General features: G+C 40.2%; 2 protein-coding genes across 2 annotated transcripts in view; both read left to right on the forward strand.

Annotated features, from left to right (window-relative positions):
• Positions 1–30: 30 nt before the first annotated feature.
• upf1 (UPF1 RNA helicase and ATPase) lies at positions 31–14,027 on the forward strand. Its single transcript, XM_010770423.1, has 24 exons — positions 31–350; positions 1,155–1,291; positions 2,875–2,964; positions 3,659–3,826; positions 4,193–4,373; positions 4,826–4,987; positions 5,243–5,327; positions 5,565–5,663; positions 6,236–6,344; positions 6,797–6,956; positions 7,146–7,264; positions 7,589–7,753; positions 8,087–8,201; positions 8,560–8,703; positions 8,810–9,023; positions 9,446–9,563; positions 10,124–10,280; positions 11,177–11,319; positions 11,492–11,666; positions 11,902–11,980; positions 12,154–12,315; positions 12,408–12,670; positions 12,943–13,062; positions 13,871–14,027. Exons 1-23 carry the CDS (start codon positions 186–188, stop codon positions 13,057–13,059), a joined length of 3,327 nt encoding a protein of 1,108 aa, XP_010768725.1. The 5' UTR covers positions 31–185; the 3' UTR covers positions 13,060–13,062; positions 13,871–14,027.
• A 2,958-nt stretch (positions 14,028–16,985) lies between these two features.
• LOC104944876 (homer protein homolog 3-like) overlaps positions 16,986–26,126 on the forward strand; it is an 18,468-nt gene continuing 9,327 nt past the window's right edge. The window contains exons 1-7 of the mRNA XM_010770463.1: positions 16,986–17,560; positions 17,674–17,722; positions 21,674–21,830; positions 23,684–23,815; positions 23,978–24,082; positions 24,775–24,783; positions 25,598–25,632. Of these exons, the coding sequence (XP_010768765.1) occupies positions 17,700–17,722; positions 21,674–21,830; positions 23,684–23,815; positions 23,978–24,082; positions 24,775–24,783; positions 25,598–25,632 (461 nt within the window). The 5' untranslated portion in view covers positions 16,986–17,560; positions 17,674–17,699. The remainder of the gene's footprint in view (positions 17,561–17,673; positions 17,723–21,673; positions 21,831–23,683; positions 23,816–23,977; positions 24,083–24,774; positions 24,784–25,597; positions 25,633–26,126) is intronic.

Here is a 26,126-nt window from a genome sequence, read left to right on the forward strand (position 1 = left end):
GAGACAAGTGGGCGTGAGGGAGGAGAGTAAACGTGAGGGGATGCAAACGGAATGCAGCCGTAGTCCAGGTTCTCTTACCACCAGTATTTTATAATTTCAGCAGCACTGTGTCTCAGTCATTCATTCTTTTTTACTGGAATAGCAACCGTTTGGGGGAAAATTGTGTTTATTAAAAAGGTAAAAACATGAGTGTCGAGGCGTACGGGCCGAGCTCGCAGACTCTAACGTTCCTGGACACCGAGGAGGGCGAGCTGCTGGGAGCGGACACCCTGAGCTCCGAGTACGACTTCACCGACTTCACCCTGCCGAGCCAGACCCAAGGCCAAACCCAGAGTCAGCTGGAAAACCAGGTGCATGAGGCTATTGGTGGCATCTCGGTGTCAAAACGTCTCTTCTTCTGTGTTGACAACTACGCTAACGTTAGCTGACAACACCGCTGGGTAGTGGTAACGCCTTCCATCTGTTACCATGCTTTTATCCCGCTAGCATGCTAGCTACCCTACACAGTTAGCAGTCTGACAGCTAGTTTGTCAATGCAGCACTTTAATGGTATCCAAACCAAGATTGACTGGGGTTTGCTAATGTAGCAGATACGATTCATGTCCGTTTGTATGCTTATTAGCTCTTATATGCATGCACTAAATACTTCAGCGATTACAGAGAGTGGTAGATGCATTTAGTTGGATACAGTCAGTGTGATATAACTGTCAACAAACCGTCTGTTGACGTGACAGCCACCAACACTGAAATAAATGACCATAAAATGCTTTATATATCTCCTTAGCTCTTTAGTTTTACATTTGTTGTCTTTTTGTGATGTTACATTTTTTTGTAATTGTCAATAGGGGCCTATCATATTTATTATTATTGGTAAAATGTTTTTAAATGTAATTTTCCAATATTACTTCAGGTATCATGTGTTAAATATATATTTGAGTTTATTCTATTACTCACTAATTGTCAGGCATTGTTATTATTACTTTTTATACACTTCCATTTCTTAGTTTTTATTCTTATGATGTAGCCTAAGTTTTGAGCATTTTATGGCACAATCATTTCCTTCAGGATTAATACAGTTCTTTCTTATGTCATTTTATCCCCTGTCGAAATTAAGTCTAATTCATAGTTATAATATGATATCTCTGTCTCCTCAGGTTAATGGCCTTGATGGCCTGCTACAGAATGGAGACGACCCAGTGTTAAAAGTCGGTCAGCTGCTGGCAGAGTTGAACTTTGAGGAGGATGAGGAGGACGCGTACTACACCAAAGATCTTCCAATACATGCCTGCAGGTAAACACTAATGTGACACATCACAGTAGAACATAATCACTTGTAATGTTTTTCATGTTTCATTTTCTGTTTATTTTCATCATTATTTGCTGGGTGTTTTTATTTGATATTACTCTATATGGTTCAGCAACACCTTTTATAACAAATTGAGTCTCAGTAGGTCGTAGCAGTTTTGTTGACATAAATGTCTGAAAATAAATTCTACTTTTCAAATGTAATTTCTTTTAAATAAAATGGTTACTTTTGAGCACATTCCAAGCAAATACTTCTCCCTTGTTCTCAACCGCTGAACAAACATCTTTTCAACTCTACAGGCACTCATTCACACACTTTACAGATGGCACATGATCCAAATAATCTGTACATCTTGTATCATGTTTATGTCAACAAGTGGTTGATTACTATATTTGTTACACAATGTTGAGCGCTGCAGCCCTTCTCATACTCACAGCCTGTATACTCTCTCACTAACAAGTTGGCTGTCAGCCCTTAGTTTCGCTGTGCCAAATCATTACTGTAGAGAATGTCTGACAACCCAGACATTCTCAGTTGACTAGCTTTGTCTGTGAAAAAAGTGATGAATTACCATACCTTTCACCAATAGATGAGTAGCAAATTCAAATGTTGTCATATTGAAGTTTGACAATCAAAACACAGTTTGTTGGACAGAGAATGACAGCTTCGCTTTTTTTAGTCACCCTCTGCTTTTCAATATTTGTATAAAATCTTTGATATCCGTCAGCAACATACAGCTTGTGTATTAGGTATGCAGCTAGAGTCTTTGCTGTTTAACTGGTTATTGTACAAAGTTTCAAGTGTCATATTAATTAGAATATGCATACGAACCGGTTACATAAATTCTCTAAGATTAAGAGGAAGAGTTTTACAAAAGCTCACAACACTCAAAGATAAAAGCTGTGAAGCCAAAACTGATATTTGAGAGTTTTGACAAAATCTAATTTGTGATTATTTATTTTCTTACACAACTCATTACCTAAAAGACATCTTTTACAATGTGCCTTATTTGGTTTCATAATTGCAATCAATAAAAGTGCTGGACAAAAAAATAAACCTGACATTACTTTCTTCCTGTACAAACTATAGTATTTTTTATATATTTTGTATCCTTTGCAAATCCGTACTGGCAATACAGATCTACTGCAATCAGTGTATGTTTGCAATATATCATCCAAGGTGATTTATTGCTTGAGCTTTCATTAATGTACATATTCAGTATGCAATATAAAAACCAATACGATCAGTTACAGAGTCTCTCTAAGTTGTTGTTCCCAAAAATGGATAAAAGTCAAATAAGTAAGTTAGAAATTGTTTTATTGTGTCATTGCTCTAGACCTCTTCAAGATGTTAGGATGGATTGTTGCATCACTTTACTTTCATCGATAAAGCATTAGTTTACAACACTCAAGTAGCAGTGTCATTTAAATGAGACCATTTTGATCATTTTTGACACGTCGTGGTTATTTTTCTTGTTTTGTTTTTTGACATACATTGTAAGCTGGCCCATGAACTTAACTTTCATGTTTTGTGTTTCTTTTTTCAATGTTGGCCCCCTTCTGTTTTAGTTACTGTGGTATTCATGATCCAGCCTGTGTGGTCTACTGCAACACCAGCAAGAAGTGGTTCTGCAACGGCCGGGGAAACACATCCGGCAGGTAAGACACACGCAGTGTAAACTAGGTTATTATTGACTCTCTGTTGGTGGACTTATCTGAAAGACTACAGCGAGGATCATTTTACAGTATAGTATACTACAATATCATCACAGGAGGTGTTCACACCCACTATTATAAACGTCTCGGTAGGTAAATTTAAGGGAATAATGTTTATTTAATTCAAAGGGCTAATTTAAATGCATTTAAGTTATCGAAGGCAAATAGGATTTATAATTCTAAATTCAAAGTCATTTTTTATGTTGTCCTCCTCCTTTGAATCAGCCTTAATACATTTTTGTGTCCTTTACAATTGAAGCAGCTTTTGCCATTTTTTGCTCTGATAGTTCTGCCACTAGACTGCAGGTGGAGAGCTCTGCGCAATAAATACATAGTGACACATTTGGGCATTCTTATGAACCCCCACAATTACTTAAACGTTTGTAGAACTTGTGTTTCTATCAGCTGTATGTTAGTATTTCTATATTAAAAGCTGTATAAACAAACATTTGCAAAATTGCATTATTAATTAATGACTTTTTCTCCTGTAGTTCTATGCAGTCATGCTTAATTTGTGTCTAAATAAAATGAAGAATGGCACATAAGTATTGTACAGTACACCCTAATCCCATACAAGACTGCAGTGTTTTGAATTTCCTCCCTATGATGCATTCATTGTCATTCGTTATACTTTTAGCCACATTGTAAACCACCTGGTGAGAGCAAAGTCCAAGGAGGTGACCCTGCATAAAGATGGCCCTCTGGGGGAAACTGTGCTGGAGTGCTACAACTGTGGCTGTCGCAATGTCTTCCTGTTGGGCTTCATCCCTGCCAAGGCCGACTCTGTGGTGGTGCTATTGTGCAGGTAAGGTTGCTTGAACAGGGTTGGTACAAAGTCTTCCAAGTTTATAGAAATGCTTATTTGCTTTTAGTCCTTAGAAAAATGCACAATTTTGCACAGAATATTTGTGTTTCATCTACAATATCATTGTAATACTTGAAAAGAAACTTATTAACTTAATTTTTGCTTCTCACATTAGGGTTAAGCGAAGTGGATCTATCTAAGCATAAATAATTATGATCAAAACATACTCAAGGTAAAATTAAAAGCCCGTAAAATAAACAAAGTGGGGTCTTTATGTCCCTGGCCATGCAAACTGACCTTCCTTGGGGAAATAAAAGAAAATTCCAAATGTGATTGTATGACATTTCTTCTTTGGTTGTGACCCAGGCAGCCATGTGCCAGCCAGAGCAGCCTGAAGGACATCAACTGGGACAGCTCTCAGTGGCAGCCTCTCATCCAGGACCGCTGCTTCCTGTCCTGGCTGGTGAAGATCCCCTCGGAGCAGGAGCAGCTCAGGGCCCGTCAGATCACCGCCCAGCAGATCAACAAGCTGGAGGAGCTCTGGAAGGTATGTAAAGGACCTGCGGTGGCACACACCCGCCATTACATTCACTATGTCAATATTCTGAAGGCACATATCTCTGAGCGTGGGTTGGGCTTATCTTTAAAGTTAACCAGATAAAGTCATATCGTTGGGTGTGATGCAAATAACTTTATTGCAGGTTTACTGATAATTTTCTTTCGGTTTCACTGCCTGTGATGCTTTTTTCCCCAGTAGACTGTCAAAGTGAGCGAGCATTCACAACACCAGGGCTCTCAAACTGAAGCGGCTAAATGGAATGCAGCCTCCTGTCAAAACATGTCAAAACATTTCAAAATGTCTTTATAAAAAGGACTGTGTGTGTGTGTGTGTGTGTGTGTGTGTGTGTGTGTGTGTGTGTGTGTGTGTGTGTGTGTGTGTGTGTGTGTGTGTGTGTGTGTGTGTGTGTGTGTGTGCCCGTGTCCCCGTCCGTCCGGCAGGAAAATCCCACTGCGACCTTGGAGGACCTGGAGAAGCCCGGCGTGGACGAGGAGCCCCAACATGTGCTGCTCCGATATGAGGACGCCTACCAGTACCAGAACATCTTTGGTCCTCTTGTGAAGCTGGAGGCCGACTATGATAAGAAACTGAAAGAGTCTCAGGTTGAAAAAAAAAAAAAGAGAACATTTATTATTCAGAACATATTTGTTACATGTATGTTATAATAAACACCTAAAGTAACAATTTGGAATGATACCTTTTTTAACTTCTAATCAATGAATGGACAAACTGATTTAGATGAGTTTAATTTATAATTAGTTGATGGTGATGAAATGACTCGTTTCTACTGTGTTTTAGTTCATAGATGCATTGTGAAATACTTGGTTTCAGTTAACAGAAACGTTGCTTCCTAACAGACTCAAGACAGCATAACAGTAAGATGGGACTTGGGCTTGAATAAAAAGAGGATTGCTTATTTCACTATTCCCAAGACGGACTCGGGTATGTGTTTGTATCTTTGCGTCAAATGTTTACATTGTTGTCATCATGTTTTGTTTAAAATGAATATTTGTAATGTTATTTTAAATTAGTTACAAAAAACAGACAATCCAATGTTATTTAAATATATGTATATATGGCTATGGTGTGTTTTTGTATTTTATTACATCATTTTGCCTTTACTCCAAGCAGTAATGTGTACTTAATGGCGTTTGCTTTTTTGTCCATCTCACCCTGTAGATATGCGACTGATGCAGGGAGATGAAATCTGCCTGAGGTACAAAGGGGATCTGGCCCCTCCGTGGAAAGGCATCGGACATGTCATCAAAGTCCCCGATAGTATCCTTATAACTGTTACGATATAATAATATACTGTATTTAACCACATTTATCTATTTCATCTGAAAATATCACATGTATCACTTTTGCAAGAGTGTCACAGGAAGAAAGGTCTCTTAGTGCATTAAAGTGAAGCTCAACTTAATTATCAGTAAAATTAGTCTTTAGTAACATCTAGTGACAGCAGTGGGAAACTACAACAACGCCCTCAAACATGCCTTTCTCTAGTCACGAGTTGTTTTTTAAACAGATTCTTTATTTTGAAAGTGATTAAACAGCTTGTCACTTGTTAATTAATAGGTGCATTACTCCAACAATAAGAAAAGAGACAGAATTAGACCAGTTGTTGGTGCATATATCCAACATTTCTTGATTTCACTTTGAAAAGTGTCTACAATTCCACCTAAAAGTCCTGTTGACAATGTTAATCTGGTTTTTGATTAAATGAAAAATGCTAAGACCCGTTAAGAGAGCTTGAAATATCATTCAGTAACACATGCGTAATTGGTATTGTTCATTAACTCTTTGTGTAGCAGTACTATGTTTACCTCTTCCTTGACCTTCTGTCCCAGACTATGGTGATGAGATTGCCATAGAGCTCAGGAGCAGTGCCGGCGCTCCAGTGGAGATCCCTCACAACTTTCAGGTCGACTTTGTGTGGAAGTCCACTTCCTTTGACAGGTATTCAGAAAAAAACCCACACACACCTTGCTGTGATAAATGTTGATGCAAGACTTGAAGCTTAGCTTTATGTATCAGTTGAGTCATTTGGTTAAAGTAGGAGCCAGAGTGTTCATACAATCAAGAGACTACATATTCATTTCCTGTTTATTTGTATGCAATTGTTTATGCATATTCAGTGGAAGGTGGCTTTTAAATGCTTTTTGCATTTCACTAGTCTATGAAGTCTAACTTTTAACGTGCAATGAGTCACTTTGCCCTGTATTTACTTGAATATTTGACGCCATTGTTTATGAAATGTTTTATTTTTGGAAAAAGTAAATTACTACCTTAATGTTTTCAATGACTCATTCTGGGCAGTTCGTTTCTGCAAAGCTTTTCCACTGAATGACAAGTCTTTTTTTGGATCCAGCAAACAACTTGATGTTTATATTCCTGTCTTCATCACCCAGGATGCAGAGTGCCCTGAAGATGTTTGCTGTGGACGAGACTTCAGTGTCTGGTTACATCTACCACAAGCTGCTGGGACACGAGGTAGAGGACGTGGTGATCAAGTGCCAGCTGCCCAAACGCTTCACTGCTCAAGGCCTGCCCGACCTCAACCACTCACAGGTGAGTTGGAGGGACGGGGGGAGAAACTGTTTTAATATATAAACGGGAAAGTTACAGACCACATAAACAACATGACAGATACCATGCACAGTTCACTCCTATTCCTCAAGTGCTTCCCAAAATTCAAGGAATGCAACTATTCATATAGCTACTGTATGAATCCTTTGTGTCTTGGCTGTTGTGATGCAGGTGTACGCAGTGAAGACGGTGCTGCAGCGTCCTCTCAGTCTGATCCAGGGTCCTCCTGGCACGGGGAAGACGGTCACCTCTGCCACTGTCGTCTACCACCTGGCCAGACAGGGCAACGGGTAAGACACATGGAGAAGTATTTTACTGCTTTGTCTGTGTTTTTGATCTGAGGGCTGGTGTTATCAGAAATAATACCCATCTCCTTGGTTATAAAATGAGTATTTGGTTTTAATGTTTTTATTTAAATGGTCTGTACCCAATGCATTTTATTTACATTTGAAGCTTTTATTGAGGTTGTTGAATGATCATTGTTGAATTGTGTGTGAAAAACAGGAGAGCCAAACTGTTTTGTTTTTTGGACAGTCTGCCTAAACTATTCTCCAAGAATATCTTGGCTTTTAGTTTTGCCCCCTAAGACCGCGTTGTGACTTTTGTTCCTGCAGGCCAGTGCTGGTGTGTGCTCCCAGCAACATTGCGGTCGACCAGCTGACGGAAAAGATCCACCAGACGGGCCTGAAGGTGGTGAGGCTGTGTGCCAAGAGCAGGGAAGCCATTGACTCGCCTGTGTCCTTCCTGGCTCTGCACAACCAGACCCGCAACATGGACAGGTAACACACTACTGGCTTTGATCAATACAAAAACCTGTGTGTGGTTAATTGCGAGTACAAGTATCAGATTTATACTTGTATACACACACCATCAGTCTTAAAAAATGTGTCTTTGAAAAACAGAACTAGTATCGAAACAATTATATTTGATAACATTAAAAGCATGTTGTTGCTAAGCAGTATCATATCATACAAGTCCTGTTAGAGACAAATGTGTTCATGTTTTGTAGCAACAAATGTGAATCCAGGAAGTACAAATATGATAATTATTGGAGTAATGGTAACATCTGCTCACAGGCATGGTTATGAACTTATGAGTTATCATTTATGCAGCATGCCAGAACTTCAGAAGCTGCAGCAGCTGAAGGACGAGACTGGAGAGCTGTCATCCTCAGACGAGAAGCGCTACAGAGCTCTGAGACGCACCGCCGAGAGGGAACTGCTCATGGTATGAAGAATGGTCTTATGCAATACCTACTACTGACTGTTTGTGACACTACATGGCTATTTTAGTTTTGTAGTTTAAAAGTTTGAAGCCTCATTCATAATGTTAACATTCAAATTTAGATATATTCCAGTGGTGATAGGAGCTTGTAAATGTGTGTAAGTATGGAGTTAGTACAGCCCTTTCACATTTAATAGTGATTTTCAAGTGGCATATGTTTTTTAGGCTAATCAGTTCAGGCCTACTGAAAAGAGTGTGTCATGGTAATGGATTCTAGAAATCTCAAGAATCAAAAAGACTTAGAAAAGTGTTGCAGAAAGTTCATTAATATTTCTTCTTTATCGCTTCCCTCTTTTCCCAGAATGCCGATGTGATCTGCTGCACCTGTGTTGGGGCGGGGGATCCTCGTCTGGCCAAAATGCAGTTCCGCTCGATCCTGATCGATGAGAGCACCCAGGCCACCGAACCAGAGTGCATGGTGCCCGTCGTCCTGGGCGCCAAACAGGTAGGGTCTTCATGAGAGAAAGTAAACCTGTCTGCTTAAAGCTCTGTCTTTCCCAATTGTGAGGACCACATTTATTTATTTTGTCTTAATGACTTTTGTTCCGTAGTTGATTCTGGTGGGTGATCACTGCCAGCTGGGCCCGGTGGTGATGTGTAAGAAGGCGGCTAAAGCCGGTCTGTCCCAGTCTCTGTTTGAGCGTCTGGTGGTTTTGGGGATCCGGCCAATCCGCCTGCAGGTCCAGTACCGCATGCACCCGGCCCTCAGCGCCTTTCCATCCAACATCTTCTACGAGGGCTCTCTGCAGAACGGAGTCACTGCGGGTAAGATGGAAAATAAACATTTTACAAAGCTATTTGTTTTTGGTTCATTTACGACCTGTGGCCCTTTTGCTGTGTGCTGTCTCCTCTCTCTTCCTGTAAGTCTTCATCTATCCTAATGTAAAAGTTATCTAGTGTAATCTTAAATGTTTTTACTCGGCATATCCTTAACTGCCTTTTTAAATGGCACTTAAAATCGTTCTCAGGCTTCAGTGTGCAGCTAAATGCTCTAAAGTCATATGATGCTGCTCCCAGACATGTACTTGAATTTTTTCCTCAAACCCTATGACCTCTTTTGCCCAGTAACCCTGTGAGACCACGGAAATAGTTTTTTGTGAAAGGTGGGGGCTGGCAGACTTATTTATCTTGTTGTATATATGCTGCACTTGTCCTTATTCTCATCGGATTGTTTGTTTCTTCTACAGCGGACCGAGTGAAGAAAGGCTTTGACTTCCAGTGGCCGCAGCCCGACAAGCCCATGTTCTTCTATGTGACCCAAGGCCAGGAGGAAATAGCCAGCTCTGGAACATCCTATCTCAACAGGTTACACTTTCTCATTGTGTTGACCAGATAGAATAGAATTGAGAGGGATGAAACCCTCTTTAATGGTCACACATGCAGAGCACACAACACACACAGTGACATTTGTTCTCTGCATTTAACCCATCCTAGTACCAGGAGTGTAGTACTAGGAGCAGTGGGCAGCTATTGTACAGCGCCGGGGAGCAATGGGAGTGAGGGGGGAAGGGGGATGTCCGGTGCCTTGCTCAAGGGCACCACGGCAGGGCAGGAGGTGAACTGGGACCTCTCCAAGTAGAAGTCCACACTCCATATTTTAGGTCTGGTCGGGGACTTGAACCGGCAGGTTCTAAAGGTTATACAGCCCCCAGTCCAAGCCCCTGCTGACTGAGCCACTGCCGGACTATATATAGATATCTATAATGTTAATTTTCACGAGTCAATTTAACCCTTGACTGATCCACATGTAGCCACTAAAATGACTTGGATGTTCAGAAAACGTTGTTGTAAAACATAGTACATATCACACTCTATAATGTTTTAGTCACGCATTTGTCATGTATTTACCATACTTGTCTACGCAGGACTGAGGCAGCGAATGTGGAGAAAATAACCACCAGGTTACTGAAGGCTGGAGCCAAACCCAATCAGATCGGCATCATTACGCCCTACGAGGGTCAGAGGTCCTACCTGGTTCAGTACATGCAGTTCAGCGGCTCCCTCCATACCAAACTCTACCAGGTAAAGCTGCAAATAAGTTTTCAGTTTAAATGTTATGTAGTGGAATTCATCAGAATAAGATAAAGCATTTAGGTCTGCATGCAAGCGATAATAAAAAGTGTTTGTTTATGGAAAAGTATGCAAGAGCAGTGCAAGCCTGAATACTAGCCAAGGTTTGCCAAATACTTGCTGAGCTCCAATTTCTATTGATAGAGAAGAAGCCAGCAGCAGGTCGTCATAATGTTGATTCTCTGATTGACTTCATGATTTGCTAGAAGAAAGTCTGTGTTTGGGTGTATGCGCTCTCTACATGCTGGGGTTTATTTCCTGACAACAAGACCCTCCACTATGTGACACCCCTGCACTACCATGAGTGTGTTTGTAGGACCAGCCATTTAATGTTACGTTTTTCTAATGAATAGCCTTTCTCAAAGTTATGGTTCTATGATTTAAGCTTCTCAACTCAATGGAGGACCTTCAGTGTTTGTATCAAGTAAATAGTGAAAAGAAGTGTGCCATTGTAAGTAGGCGACAGCTGTTTTTTAAGCGTGCCAGATACATATGTAATTCTTGATCGTAACACCCCTTATGAGATTACTATGTTGTCATTCCATTATTGAAATGTTATGTTGATTTTTAATTTTCCTTGTTTCTTTTCTTTGTTGTTGTTACAAATGTAGCTGCTGTGATGCAAGAAACGTTTCAGATTTGATCTGATAATAAAGTATCATCACCTTCATCCCCATCATCATCATTAGACTAAGAGATGTGGAAGTGGCTCCAAAATCCTATAGTTTGTGGCCATTTTCATTAAAATTGTAATATGTGTGAAGAAAGCACAGCCAATTTTCTTTAATTCTGTAAATGATTGTCCTGATCATCAGTTTGCCACTGACCATGCTTTATTCTCCCTGTAGGAGGTGGAGATAGCCAGTGTGGATGCCTTTCAAGGCAGAGAGAAGGACTTCATCATCCTCTCCTGTGTGAGGGCCAATGAGCACCAGGGCATCGGCTTCCTCAATGATCCCCGACGTCTCAACGTGGCACTCACTAGGGCCAGGTAAACGAACACAGAGGATCTTTGTGTAATATCATAAAGGTTTTTCTACTCTAAACATTTTCTATTTACTCCATTTTTATACTCGTTTGATTATTTTTGATATGTTGATGTTGTCACAGTTATTCCTACGCATCTGTTTCTTATCATTAAGTCTTCTGCTAATGTCACGTAGGTATGGTGTGATAATTGTGGGAAACCCAAAGGCCCTGTCGAAGCAGCCTCTGTGGAACCACCTGTTGAATTACTACAAGGAGCAGAAGGTCCTGGTCGAGGGGCCCCTGAACAACCTGAGGGAGAGCCTCATGCAATTCAGCAAGCCCCGCAAGCTTGTCAACACCATCAACCCTGTGAGTTTAGTGTGTGTATTAAACAGAGAATAAATCTAACGCTGCCATCAGGGTTTCTTCACTGGGTCATGAAACTGTTGTTTTCCGGTGGGGCATGTGCAGGATTTAAGATGCATTCATTTACTCATGCAGATAGGACAAGTCTAAATAAACGGGGTAATAAATCAGTGTTCATGCAGAGATGATGAGACATGTCCTAAAAACTAATTTAAAATGGCGTTTTTATTTTTTGCAGGGGGGACGATTCATGAGCACAGCCATGTATGATGCCAGGGAGGCTCTCATTCCTGGATCTGCTTATGACCGCAGCAACGGTGAGAAACTGTTAACCAAATACCAATCATTATTTTTGAATGTTAGAAAAATACTAATTAACCAATTGCAAACATGTTGAATGTGATTGCTTAAGCATTTCAAATACAAAAACAAGAGCCATGTTTTAGATTTAAAAGGAAGTAATATTAACCCGTACTGCTTTCCTCAACAGGACGTTCATCCAATATGTATTTCCAGACCCACGACCAAATTGGTATGATTGGCACCGGCCCCAATCCCATGAATTCCCTGAACATCCCCATCCCCTTCAACCTTGTGATGCCCCCCATACCTCCACCTGGGTACATGGGGCAGGTCAATGGGCCCTCAGCAGGTGAATGAGACATCAAGCTGTAGCTAAGTGTGGCATGCTTAAAAGGCCCTTGGTGCTATGGAACACTTATAACACAAATATCCTGCCTTCAGGTCGTGGTGGTGGAATGAAAGGCAAGGCAGGCGGTGGAGGCGGGAATCGAGGTGGCCGTCAAAGAAACCGCGGCAACATGGGGAACCACAGCGGAGGGAATGGAGGAACAGACCGGCATGGAGGCCACATGAGCGGCAGCCAGGCCAGCCAGGACCTGGGCTCCCAGTCGTTCTCCCAGGGCCCGCTGACGCAGGGCTACATCAACATGAGCCAGCCCTCTCAGATGAGCCAGCCCGGGCTCTCACAGCCTGAACTCTCTCAGGTTCGATCACTGAACTGCCATCTATTGTGAAAACATCTAAATTATAAAGTCAGTATTTAGTAGATTTATGATGTGCACTTTCTGAAGCCAGTTCTTTGTATTACTGCCGGGTCTGTTTGCACATATATTCCAAGTGTGTGTCCAGGTTTCCCCTTTAAGCAAAGACGTCTTCATCTTGTCCAAACCACTTGCTGCTTTTCTGCCTGGAAAGAAATTAAGGCGTAACTTTTGCCTGGCCTCTTTTTAACTTTTTGTTTTTTTTCCCATTATAGGACAGTTACCTAGGAGACGAGTTCAAATCCCAGATTGATGTGGCGTTGTCCCAGGACTCCACCTACCAGGGGGAGCGGGCCTACCAACACGGTGTGACTGGACTGTCCCAGTACTAGACTGTAAGTAATTCCACTGTGACTAAACTAAGATGTTTCAATGAAAGGAAATTAATAGTTTGATATTTTCGAGAGAAAAGAGCCAATTCACTTCCTTGAGTTAAAGACGCAATAGACAAGTTTTTGCCATAATGAAGTAAATGTTGATTACACAATGTAATGGCTATAAACTGATGACACTATCACCATCTTAGTTGATTCCCTATAATCCTCACTATGCAATTCAGTCTGCCACAGGGTATGTTCTGGTAAAATTAAGTCTTGAAGCAGTGAGTCCTGTGTTGCTGCAATAATCACAATATGACTTTGTGACAGCAGATCCAACAAAATGTATACTTGGATACCTTAGATGGCAGGGGGAGTTGTTGCCACTTAAACCTGTAGAAAAAGTGTAAAAACAACAGTTGCTCAATGATGGCAGACTATTTCTTGGCAGAGGCCAGTAACTTGCTGGAGTTTCTTTGCTTGTTGGCAGCTTCGCATTGAAGACTTTAAGAAGTCACTGCATCTGACAAATAAATAGTTTATACATATTTAATATATGTGACATAGCATGTAGATAACTGGTGGGTGGATTTTGTTACCTAACTAGCTAGCATTCCCCAGATTTCAGTCTTTGTGCTAAGCTAACTGCCTGCTAACTCCAGCCTTATATCTACTATATGGATGTGATTGGTATTGACTTTCTTATTGAACTCTCTGCTCTCACTATTCTTTTAAATAAAGGGTTTATCTGTTTATTTCTTAAATGACAACTGAATATTTCCTAAAACAAGTATTAACGTGTTTGTTTTTTGTATTTGTCTCACAGGTTGCTGGTAAAGAGCTAGGCCTGTGTGAAGCTTAGTTCAATGGTATTTTAATCTGGGTAATAACAAAAAAGAACAAACATGGATACCCGTTTTCCACTGCTACAACCGAAGCACCACTGTGTGAAAGTAACAGGAGAGAAACCGTGAGAAACCAACGAATCACAAGTGTGAGAGAAAACATGGGATTGGAGCTGGACAGGAAGCGAGCTAGAGACGAGGAGAGAAGGCACTGCTGCTCACACGCAAGGACATGGCGAAGGAGAGAGCTGTCGTTGTCGGCGCAGCGCAGTCGGAGAAGCAATACATTCGACAGGTCAAGGAGGGTGGAGGTCCCAACGATTCTGTAGGCGGGAATGGGGGGCGACTGAGTTCATCTTGTCCCTCGCGAGTCCCTGAACCCTCTGAGATCTTCAGGCAGTAGAGGTTAGGAATCTTGCTCCAAAAGCTGAGAAAGATGGAGGAAAAGTGTCTCTCACAAATGTCCTCCAAGCTAACTCAACAGGACGTCTTCTGTAGCTTGGAGAGAGAAGACAAAAGGGGACACAGCTCTTGAAGCAGTTGTTATGGCAACTTTTTTAAACTCAAAGCTTGAATTGAGGCTCTAAATATTTAACATCGAAGCATCCAGGAGAGATGAGTGTGAAAACACTGTCTGGCTTCTCAAGTGAACTGAAAAGTGCTTGTCGTGCCTCAAAGAGTTCCAATGAAATTTGAGGATTACTTAACAACGGATCATTTGCTTTTCTTTCTCAGCTTTGAGTTGGAAACTGTTCTAAAATAAAAGCTGTATTCATTGAGGTATTCAGTGATGTAAGCTAGTGTAGTAGCCGTCTTTCAAGGCAGGGCTTTCTCGAGGCGGTCTGGAAGGAACAAGTGGGGGATTTAGCTCTTACAGATATAAACGTAAAAGAAAAACATCTTTGTCTCCAGATCTGAGGCTCTAAACATCTATATAAAGAGAGACATTTTAGTTTTTTCTCTTCTAAATGTATCTTTAAACTAGTGTTAAAGAGTGAGTGAACACCCTAACTTATGACTGAATTAAGCTGTCATTCTTTCCTGCTGACCCTAAAGCCACTAAAGCTTGCAGACAGGGATCATCTTGAGCATCTATAGCAAAAGGCATCAAAAAAGCCAAATCAAGAGGGCAGCAAAGACCCTGCTCCGAAACAACAACAAAAAACTGCATACATTGAGATTATCTCTGAAAATAAATCATCTTAGACATAACTACTAACATACTAGACATAACTACTCTGTACCAATGAGGAGTAAAACCTCTAGGTTCCGATCCCGATCTTAAAACAAATGTGTTGAAAAGAAACGTGATCATAGTTTTCACCATGTCAGAATGGTAAGAGATATTAAGCATTTTGAAATGCCCACAGATTAGCAAAGTTACATGTTGAACGTGCACTGTAACCCTAAAATGTGGGATAAAGACCTCTTTAAATGATTAAGACGCAAGGTCAAAAACTTAACATTGTCATCTTCCCCAATTTGTTTCTGTCCTTTGGTTTCCTTAAAGTGGACCTATCATGCTATATTTGAATAATATAGTGTAGGACCATACCTATATAAGGCATATTTATACTTTTTATTTTTCAAAATACTAAACAGATCATGCATTTTAGCCATTCCTCATTTCGCTCAATTTCAATTTAATTTTCAATTTCGCACTGTCTTTGCATGGGCTGATTCTGTGAGAACAGCACCATCTACAGGCCTGGCATATGTACTACAGCGTCTCCAGCGCTTTCGAACGGCAATGTCCGTGGCTGTCTCCTCCTGATTGGTGGAGTTGGCCCAATAGCCGTAGCGCCACTTCTGTGACGTCACAGAAGTGTTCAAATCTGGATCAGTCTGTATCAGATCCGTTGCAGCCCCTTTTTAAGAGATTTGGGTATGGAGGAAAATAGAGGGTTGTGTTTTCTGACACTTGGTGAGTTCCCTGGAACACCTGGGACACATATTCATGTATAAAAGACGTACAAAAGTGCATTTTGCATGATAGGTCACCTTTAAGTGTTGAACTAATAGAAATATGTCAAACTGTCACATATAGTTATGCATCATGCAAGAGTTGTATAACTTCAAAAGACATTAGTGAACTTTGATTCAGAGCTCTACGTGTGCCGTTTGGTCTTATTTTACATGTTTTTAGATGGACGATGTTTCCATGAAGCTTGTTATAATCACTTTCTAATTGTTTTTAGGTTTATTTAGTTTAGTTTCATGTCGTCAGTACAGTATTATATATTGATAATATTTAACGCTTTGGCCAACTTTTATTGTAATAATATGTATTTATTCCCTCTTTCTGTATATTCTCTGTAGATGAGTTTACTCTTAATTTATCTCACAACCTATCTAGATGCTCCCTATTAAGATTATCATGCATTTCATTTAATGAATAAAAGTAGTTTATTCATTTTTCCATCTTATATTTTCGAATGAAGGAATTTGTTTGGCCTATTGCTGATAACAACTGAACTGAAAATTAAGTTTTGTGTTTGGAACATTTGTATTTCTGCCCACTGATGGTGTTTTTACAATAATGCTCACTAAGATTCTCCTGTTGATATTCTTGGAAGATTAAAATTCCCTTCTTTGCTTCTTCAACTTGACTTCACTGTTGTATTTCTGTGTTAAAGCCTCCATGCCAGTAACAGGCATTATGTCTGTAAGTGTATATCTTCACATTTGGCACAAAATTTACTTGGACTCAAGGTCAGGATGAATTGATTTGAATTTGGTAGTTAAAGATCAAGGTCATTGTGATTTAGTAGATTATTCATGACTCACGGATGCAGACATTAATTATGAAAATGTTACGCAAATGTGTAATAGAATAAAAACAATGAGGTGATCACACTTCTGACAGAAATACACTGGTGGCGGAGGTATACATTTTCTATTCAGGACTAATTTACTCATTACTATCATGTATGCTCTCTTAAATACGAACTTGCTATTTAAAAAATGTATGAATTCAATATTTAAAAAACTATTTATAACAGCTTTAGGCCCGACCCCTAAATGGACGTATTTTTAAGTCATGACTTTCCTCGGGGACTATATCACATTAAGCCTTAAAACTGGTTCGCGCGAAGCAGACTAGATCCGGTTTGCAGTATGCACCCATTCAGGCTCATTGGCTGCATGCAGGTTGACACTGTTTCCCTGCCTCCTGCAGCTGTAGCGGTACTCGGAGCCTGTGGAGCCAGCAGGTGGTACTCGACCGTCGGCGGAGTCCCACTGTTGAATGCGTGCAGCCGGCTTGAAGAAAGCTGTAAAACTACAAAGAAGAGAGAACTGAGCAACACTGAGGAGGGCAGAAACAAAGAGGTTGTTTGTTCTCCAGCGGAAGATGGACACTCGCAGGAACGCAGTAACTTCAGTCGCCGGGGTAAGCAGCTCTGCCTCAACCGGGTTGTGACTCCTCGGGCTCTGCAGAGGTGAACAGTGGACGCCGGTGGTCAGGACCGGACGGCAGGGACACTTTGCGGGTTACGGCAGGGACACTTTGCGGGCTGCAGCAGGCTGTGTGCGGCGCTTTGCGGTGAAGCATCCCCCTGGAGAATAAAGCATTTTGTAGCTCAGAGTGAAAGAAAGAGCAGACTGGGAGAACAGTGCGGAATTATTGTGAGATAAAACAAAGGCTCGCCAGAGGTCTACACCGAAATGGGGTGAGTTTGCCTATTTAATTAGGTTTAAAATGAAATGTTAAAGTAAAGAGCTTGCCTTTTATGATTATATTTGAACCGTGGGTTAATGGAAGCTGCAACTCTCTCCTGTGTAGAAAAGAAGCCACAGCCACCTTTTAAGATGTTTCCTCACCACAGAGAAAGGTAAGAACAAGCTTGTCCCATACTAAATTTGATTTCTTTTGACCTTAGGTTGCTAGAACAAATTGATTCTTGATTTCCCAACAAGGGAAAGTTTGTCTTAACTTGAATAATTAGGATAATACTCATTATTAAAACATATTGTATTATTAGAATAAAGATTCAGGAAACTTGCATAATCTAAAAGCATTCTTACTTTAATTTGCTCCTGTGAGTATTGTCCGCAGTATTCACTGTTACATGTCTGATATGTGTAGTAATGTAAAGCGCTTTGAGCACTTGGAAAAGCGCTGTCATAAATGTAATGATTTATTATTATTATTATTATTATTATTATTATTATTAAAGCAGCGCCGGGGTTTCTTACCAACACTGATTCAGCTGGGGCTTTTCAGATAAATCTGTGAAATGAAAGCCATAATCTTCTGTAATATTTTCCTGTTTGGCCCAAGAGTCTTCATATTATTTGAACCATAATTCTCATTAATGACTCTACTTAAGATGCTTTTATTGCAGGTGTAAATAAGAAATGACCATGGAGCGGTTACACAGAGATCATATCAGGGCATTGATGTATAAAACTGCTAATTTATTGACTAATAATGTACAACTTATTTTTGATTTGTTAAATATGAATGTGTAAAGGTACTGCCACCAACTGTTTTGTTTCACTACCTGTCTTTAGACTGGGGGGTTGGGGCTAAATGCCTACATTTAGAATTCTGTCCTAATGTACAACATATCTGTTGAAAATATTTTAGATAGAGCAGCTCAGACAGTGACAGGAGAGACCCAGAAAAGCAGATTGTGGTAGGAATTAGAGTTGTTCATCATGAGGGGCAGCCGCAACCCCCATTCAATCACTGCCAGGCTTTGTTACGCTTAGAGACCCCCTTTAAGCCTTGAAGGCCACATCCGTCTACTGAGAATGAAGGTCGAGGGACTGAACATCCTCCAGAAGTGTCGGGGCTGACCAGTGAGCAGAAAACATGCTGAGAGACATGAGCACACACAGTTTTTATTTTTACACCGCCATAGTGTTGCAACACCAATTTCCAAGTGTTGACACACACACAATGATCCTCTGTTCAAACTTGATAGTGTAACCAACAAGGAGGTTCCAGGTTTGATTCCTAGTTGTTGTGAAGCTGAACATGTAGCTCTGGTAAACCCCATCAAACACCAAACCTGAGGCAAGGTCAAAGCATGAGGGGATAACTTGATGTTTGGAGTGTGAAGTCTTTCTCCACTGCCCTTTGGGAACGCTTCATTTAGAGTGTCATCTTAATGTGCGTCTTTTGTGTTGTTTAAAGGCAAGGGGGTTGACCTAACTGTTAGAATTTGTTTGATGGGTGGTCAAAGTGTATTATTAAGTGATATGTACAGTTATGACTATATATAACATGACTATGACTTAGGATAAGCTGTTTTTCTTTGTCTTATATGATGATTATCTGAATATCTTTCGACAGCTTCTTGGACAAAAACAGTAATTTGCAGACGCCCTTTTGTGTTTTAGGAAACTAATCAGCATTTATTTACGATTTTGTGACAGACTTAACAAAAATATTGAGAAAATAGTCAACATTAGAACTGATGATTTCACTAAATGAATTGTTGCTGTGTTTTTTTAGTGTCTGTTATTTTATACATGACACATCCCTCATGGAATTTTATAGACATATTGATAAACAATAAATCAACCATGTCGGTATGTAAAACCTTCAGCACATGATACATGACATATTGGCACAATAAATCGACCTCCTACGATTACGTCAGCCTAAATATAATGTCCAATGAGACCTCCAACAATAGAAATGTAATAAACATATACACTAGTATAGACTTTTAATTTGTTTTCATAATAACAGAAAAAGCTTTTTCCCTTCTCCTTCTGTCATCAGAGTTTCTTTTTCTATGCTCCTGTTATTTGACTGAAACTTTATCAACTGGGGACCATGAAAAGAGATGAGGCCATTTAATAATAATAATAATATAATATTGGGAGGGATGAAACCCTCTTTAATGGTCACACATGCACAGCACACAGCACACACAGTGAAATGTGTTCTCTGCATCAGAAACATTGCATAATGGGAGCTGTGGGATCTTGTATTTTGGAAACTGTATAGTATACTCATACCAGGGTGTAATAGTCGGGATATGTTGACCTCTGTACATAATGGTTAATGGTTAGTTGGAATATGGGGAGGATTACTGTGAGAAGGAGAAGTACACTTATTATTATTATTATTATCAGACAGGACTGGGTCAGCTATCAAAATGACACCATTCATATGAACACCATTACAGACACATCTTAACACAGTGCATGTAGGAGTCTAAAAAACATTTCATTTTACCTTGATTTCCCTGCGCAGAGAAACACAAAGAGAACGTTATTGGATTTGTGTGTCACTAATGGGGTCAGATATAAATGTAAAATGACTGGCCAAAAGAATGCAGTTCTATTGGGAACAGCCGCTGCAATGTACAATGGTGCATAGAAAAGAAGTGTCCTGGTTTCTATTCCTTTTTTATTTTAACTTTACACCTCTTTTATGCAATGTTTAGAAGAGATGGAGACAAACAGTGAATATTTAGAGAACAGAAGCATCTTGTCATGATTTCTTTTATTTCTAACAGTCAAATCAATGTCGGTATTGTCTTTATCAAAACATTTCATTTTGAAGACATTTAAGAGAAGACATTTACAACTAACATCTCAATCCTGTATGTAAGGAGCTGTCTGTGTGTCGTGTTTGTGAAGATGGCATGGGCACATAGTCAGTCAGGTCTTTGTTCTGTCATCACATTGACATTAGTGTTTTTCTGTTTTTATTTATTATTGATGTTGTTAGCCACATAAGTGCCTTGGCTCTAGGCCTAGCAATGTTGGTCGATTGATTGAAACCTCTCAACAGCTATTAGATCTGCCATGAATTTTGGCACAGACATTCCTATTCCTCAGAGGATGTATCCCACTGACTTTGGGGACCCCCTAATTGTTCTTCTAGTTCCACCAGGAGGTTATATTTTTACTATAGATTGGTTTATGACCTAATACCTAAAAAACTGATCCATCAGCCTCAGTTTTTAAGGGAAGTGTTGGCATGCTAACAAGGCAAAGTAAGATGGTGGACATGAGAAACATGGCTCCTGGTACACATCAACCTGTGGGCATTGTGAATCCGAGAAGTTTAGCATGCTGGCGTTAGCATTTACCACAAAGTCCTGCTGTGCCAAAGTGAAGCCCCACAGGGTCGTGAGAATGGCTGTTGTTGGCGGTTAAATGGTTGTTTTGTCTTCATTTGTTTTTGCCTTTGCGTTGATATAAATAATAATTTGAGGAAAAGAGGAACAAAGGAGTTAGCAGAGAGAAAGATCTCTTGCTGTTCACACCACATGACTGGCTAAACCGACTCCCAACACTGGGGACTCTGTTGCTTTGATATATTTACTTCGTATCCAGGATACATCTCTGGCAGGAGCAGAGCGAGGGTGGAGGGTGACCGACTCGAGAGAGGGTTCAGAGCGTTTTGAGTCAACATCATTTGCCAGCTAAGTCTCAGCCCACTATGGGGAATGACGCAGGGAACAGTGTGGGAGAAAGCCAGCCTCTGTCCCTGGATGGCAGATGGAGAAGTGGAGTTATGAAAATAATGAAGGATCTTGTTTAAAACATAAAAGGGACACACTTGGAACAGTTGTATGATAATGGGTTTTAATGGAGGGCTTTTTAAGTGATTTAATGGAGGACAATTTAAGTGTTTGAATGAAGAAAAAGGTAAGGGGTTTAATGGAGGACCATTTAGGTTTTTTATTACGCAAATCATGAGCAAAGACATTTGTCTTGTTTTTATGATTTTAAAATGTTCCGAATTTTGCTCCTTGACATTTCCATGTACAGAAACAATTTCCTCATCACCATGGCTGTGCTTCCTCCTCCAGGGAGCAGCCAATCTTCAGTTCCCGGGCTCATGTTTTCCAGATCGACCCCGCCACAAAGAGGAACTGGATCCCCGCCAGCAAACATGCCGTCACTGTGTCTTTCTTCTATGATGCCAACCGTAACGTCTACCGCATCATCAGCGTGGGCGGGACCAAGGTGAGGGAAATGCTCATTATGTGGCCAAAATGTTAAAACAACGAAACTAATGATATATTAACAAAATAATATAAATAGTTCCAGTAGATTTAATATCCAGGGCTAAAATGTGCATTTTTCAACAACAAAAAACACCCAATTTCTAAGTGGTTTTCTCACAGTAGTGTTATTTTGTTTGGTTGCAGTAAAGATGGTGTCCTTGGCAACTCAAGAGGCTATTCAGTATTTGTACTAACGGTCACAGGCCAAACAAACCAGCTTCAAATTCATTTTCCTCATCCACAGCAGTGCTTCCACCAGACAAATCTTCAAGGTTAAGAAATATATAGTGAAATAAGCCACAGTAGGCGTCAACAAATCAGCAGCTGGAGCGTCTTTCTGGCAGCTCTATGGATTTAGATTATGAGGGAGGGGCCACGTCAATCGCTGAGGAGGAGGGGTTGGGTCTATCTGATTTCTTCTTAGCACCTCTGGTCTGACCCACATTTCTGATTCCCAGAAGGCTTTGCGGAGGGGGGGGGGGGTCACCAGCCCAATCCTGCCAGGACTTGTGTCTGGGTCCACAATAATCTCTCCGCTGTCCCCACCGTCCAACATGTTATGTCAAACATGTCAGCGCAGCAATGTAGACCAGTTCATCCAATCATTTGTTGGAGAAAAGAGGAGGACAAGACAGCGTAACTCCTAATCTGTTATTGCCCTTCAATTCTGGGATTTCAAATCCATTATTGTAATGTTTCAGATGACGTAAAAAGATTTATAAATAGATCCGGTCTAATATATTTTTTGCCCCGGGGTGACTGAGGAAAACCTGTTGGATGTGCTGTTTTTGTGTCTGTACTGCTTTGTCATAAATGTGATTTAAATGTTCCTGTGCTCTGAATCTGCTTGGAACAATAAGAGGTTGTGTCTTGGCAGAGCTTCAGTTTTTGATCATTTTCAGAAAAGTGATTTTCGAAAAGAACAAACATGTCTCAAGGGAGGAATTGTGTTCAGGTTAATGCTTCACAAATGTCAAAATAAGCACGGATGTTTTTTCCTGAGTTCTTCACTTTTCTAGAAAACATTGTAAACACAAAGGGTTTACGCAGTCTGTTGAGGTTAAAAATGACCATTTTCCCGTATTTACAATGCAGGCAATTTAGGTAATTTAATGAATTAAACCTTTGTACCTGAGAAATTGTCAGGTACTTTGATTTGCTTAACATCCTAGAAGCAGTGTCTAAAGGGAAAGGAAATAGGCACTTAACCAATTGTACACATTAAGATCAGTTAATGCGACATGAAGAGAATTGGTCAGCTTGTACAGGCAGGTGTGCAATATATTTAGTAAAGATCTTTCTCAATTCTGAAACCCAACATTTGTGACTGAAAATCCATTATAAACTACGGTTGAAGAGTTGGACAATGTTGCTATTTAGGAAGCAGGAGAGGTTTAACAAAAATATGATGTGTTAAATTAAGCTACCGGAGTTGCTGATAGCTCATGCTAGCTCATTAACCAATAGAGACAATAGTGTACCCCTTAAAGTTAAATCTATGAAGTGAATTATATAATTCCACACTTTGTTCTCATCTACAGTATGAGTAAAGCATCGAGTAGGGTAAAGTGAATTGAGTAGTTTATATTTGCTTTGCACCTTACTGTAATTGTGTGATGCCATAGATCCTCAAGTGCTACAGGGATATATGTTAAATAGTCCTAGAATGAGAGTAAGGTATATTCAAGGCCTGGAAAAACAACATGTCATAAAAAGGAACAACATGCTCTCTTATTTCAAATTGTATCTGCTGCTGACCTACATACAGTAGACGTGCAGGGATGGTCATATTTGTTGTCTCTGCTTCTACAGGCGATCATCAACTGCTCGGTCACACCCAGCATGACGTTTACCAAGACGTCCCAGAAGTTCGGTCAGTGGGCGGACAGCAGGGCCAACACTGTGTACGGACTGGGGTTCGCTACAGAGCAACAGCTGCACCAGGTAAAGCTCAAAGTCAACAGAGTTCAAATCACTGATGAAAACTAATTCAATACTTATCTTCTTTATTTTTAATAACCTCCTTAATCACTGTACTCAGGATAATGAGTGCTGCATTATTAATGATTCATTACCTGAACCCTTTTATCACCCTCTTTGGAAAAGTTCTCCGAAAAGTTTAAGGAGGTGAAAGATGCAGCTCGTCTGGCAAGAGAGAAGTCGCAGGACAAAGAACTGGCCAACACTGCGCTTTCCATCGCTGCTCCTCAGGTGAGGGGAACAAAAACTTGAACATTAAAAGTATAGCAAGCCTCTGCAGGTATCAGGCTGATGTGAAAAGGTTATCATGATCCATCGAAACTTCCTGTGATGTATCTGCTTTGCTATTTTTGAGATTGAAGAGTCACTTTAAGCACTGGCCAAGGTTAGGAGAATGCAGCATTTCAGCTATTAGACAGGGCCGCTGTTATTAAGTCATAGGAGGGATGGAAAGAGAGAAAGAAGCGAGAGGAGCTGGGTCACTCGTCTCGGAGGAAAGAGAAAGGGAAACTAGGACGGTGGTAAAATTATCCCATGCTGCTCAGCGGTGCGCCGCATTCACTGCTCTGAGAAGCCTCACAAAAACGGTAATGATGAAACTTCAGTCAGCTCTGGGCTTTTTGATCAATAGAGAATAATTACCCATCAGTTACATCTGCTTGGTCATGAGAAAAATGCCCATTTCCTTTTTAATTCTACGGCTGAACAGATTCCAAGTGATGTCTCTCGCTCCACGTCCTTTATCGACTTTGGAGAAATTGCAGACATTTGCCAAATGCGATTATTTGTGCTTGATTCTTACTAAGTAGGCCAGAGCTGAATAACTTGTGGTTGACATATTTATAAAAAGTTCTTTGTATGGTGAGCTTTGTGATGACATGTTTCTTTGTCTGTTTCTTTCTTCCTTTGGATTTCCTCTGTAGTTCTCACAGGTGAGTCTGTCGTTATTGTTTTATCTTCTGACTCTTGAATAACAGACACTGAAGCAAAAGGAAATATTTGTGCAAATACACTTTGAAAGTCTTTCATTTTTCTTTCCTTGGATTTTGAATGTATTTATACTTGCTGTTATGGTAGAAAGATAAGTGAGCATAAACAAAAACAAAAGCACTATATATATATATATATAATATATATATATATATATAATATACCATATCAACAGTAGAAAGAGTTACTATATTTATCATTATATTACGCATTGTCCAAAAAAGAACATAAACGTACACATAAAACAATATTAAGCTAACCGTAGTGCCCTAATGTTTTATACATTTCATAAACTGTATAATAGCTCTAACCCACCAACTGTGTTAAATCACACACCGTCTCCCTACCACAATATATATTACTTAGCAGCTAAATAACGCGTTTCACACAGAAGACCACACTCGATCTATACAACTACAATCTAAACAAGCATCTATAGACATAAGCAATATCAATTTTACAAACACGTTAAAACACTATAATGGACCAACACTACCATTATACAATATACATTTACTCAAGGAGGCAAAAGCGCTTAAATGTATTTGAGCAGAAAACATAGCTTTCTTAAGGATACAGCTTCAAACTCACCATGAGATCAAGACCAGGACAATAATTCTGCCTGAAGATCTGGAATAAGGTTCCATGAAAGAAGTCAGTCTTCCTCTCTGGTTTTGTTGATGAGAATGCAGCCCCGCGTTGTGATGCTGTGTCTGTTAATCAGTAGAGTTCGCATTTCTACTGATTGTTTCTCAGAGACTCGTCTCGGACGAACTCCAGTCTCCTCACCGGTGATCGTGTGTGAACGGACCCGAGGACAAGCTGTCCGGCAGCCAGAGTTGCAGACATTCACCCTGGATCCTCTGAGAAGGAGCGCATTAAGGAAGATGCATCTCTGAAGGGTAACTGACGCAACACAGCCACACTCAATTGGAAACTGAGGAGAGCAACAAACACGTTATTGTCCTTGTTTCTGAGTCACACCAATCTCACCTTCAGTTCGGAGTTGTTTCAAGAAATCTTGTTTCAATTTGGTGTTTTATGTGTATTAGATAAAATACATTGACCATTGTCCACAAACATTGCATCTAACAACCTTGAGTTTTCCTTTTCCTTTTTTCAATGACATAGTTTGTACAAAACAAATTCTTAGCTCCACAGTTCATCTTCTAAAACGTGTCTGCGCTTTCAGCCACTCTCATGGCCGTCATCCAGTGGGAGGAGTGTCAATATAGTCGTTTCAGTTATCACTGGTTTAGTGGGTACTTTTCTTATCACGTAACAC

Source organism: Notothenia coriiceps, unplaced genomic scaffold (genome assembly GCF_000735185.1).
Source record: "Notothenia coriiceps isolate Sejong01 unplaced genomic scaffold, NC01 NC01_scaffold00008957, whole genome shotgun sequence".
NCBI classification, from domain to species: Eukaryota; Metazoa; Chordata; class Actinopteri; order Perciformes; family Nototheniidae; genus Notothenia; species Notothenia coriiceps.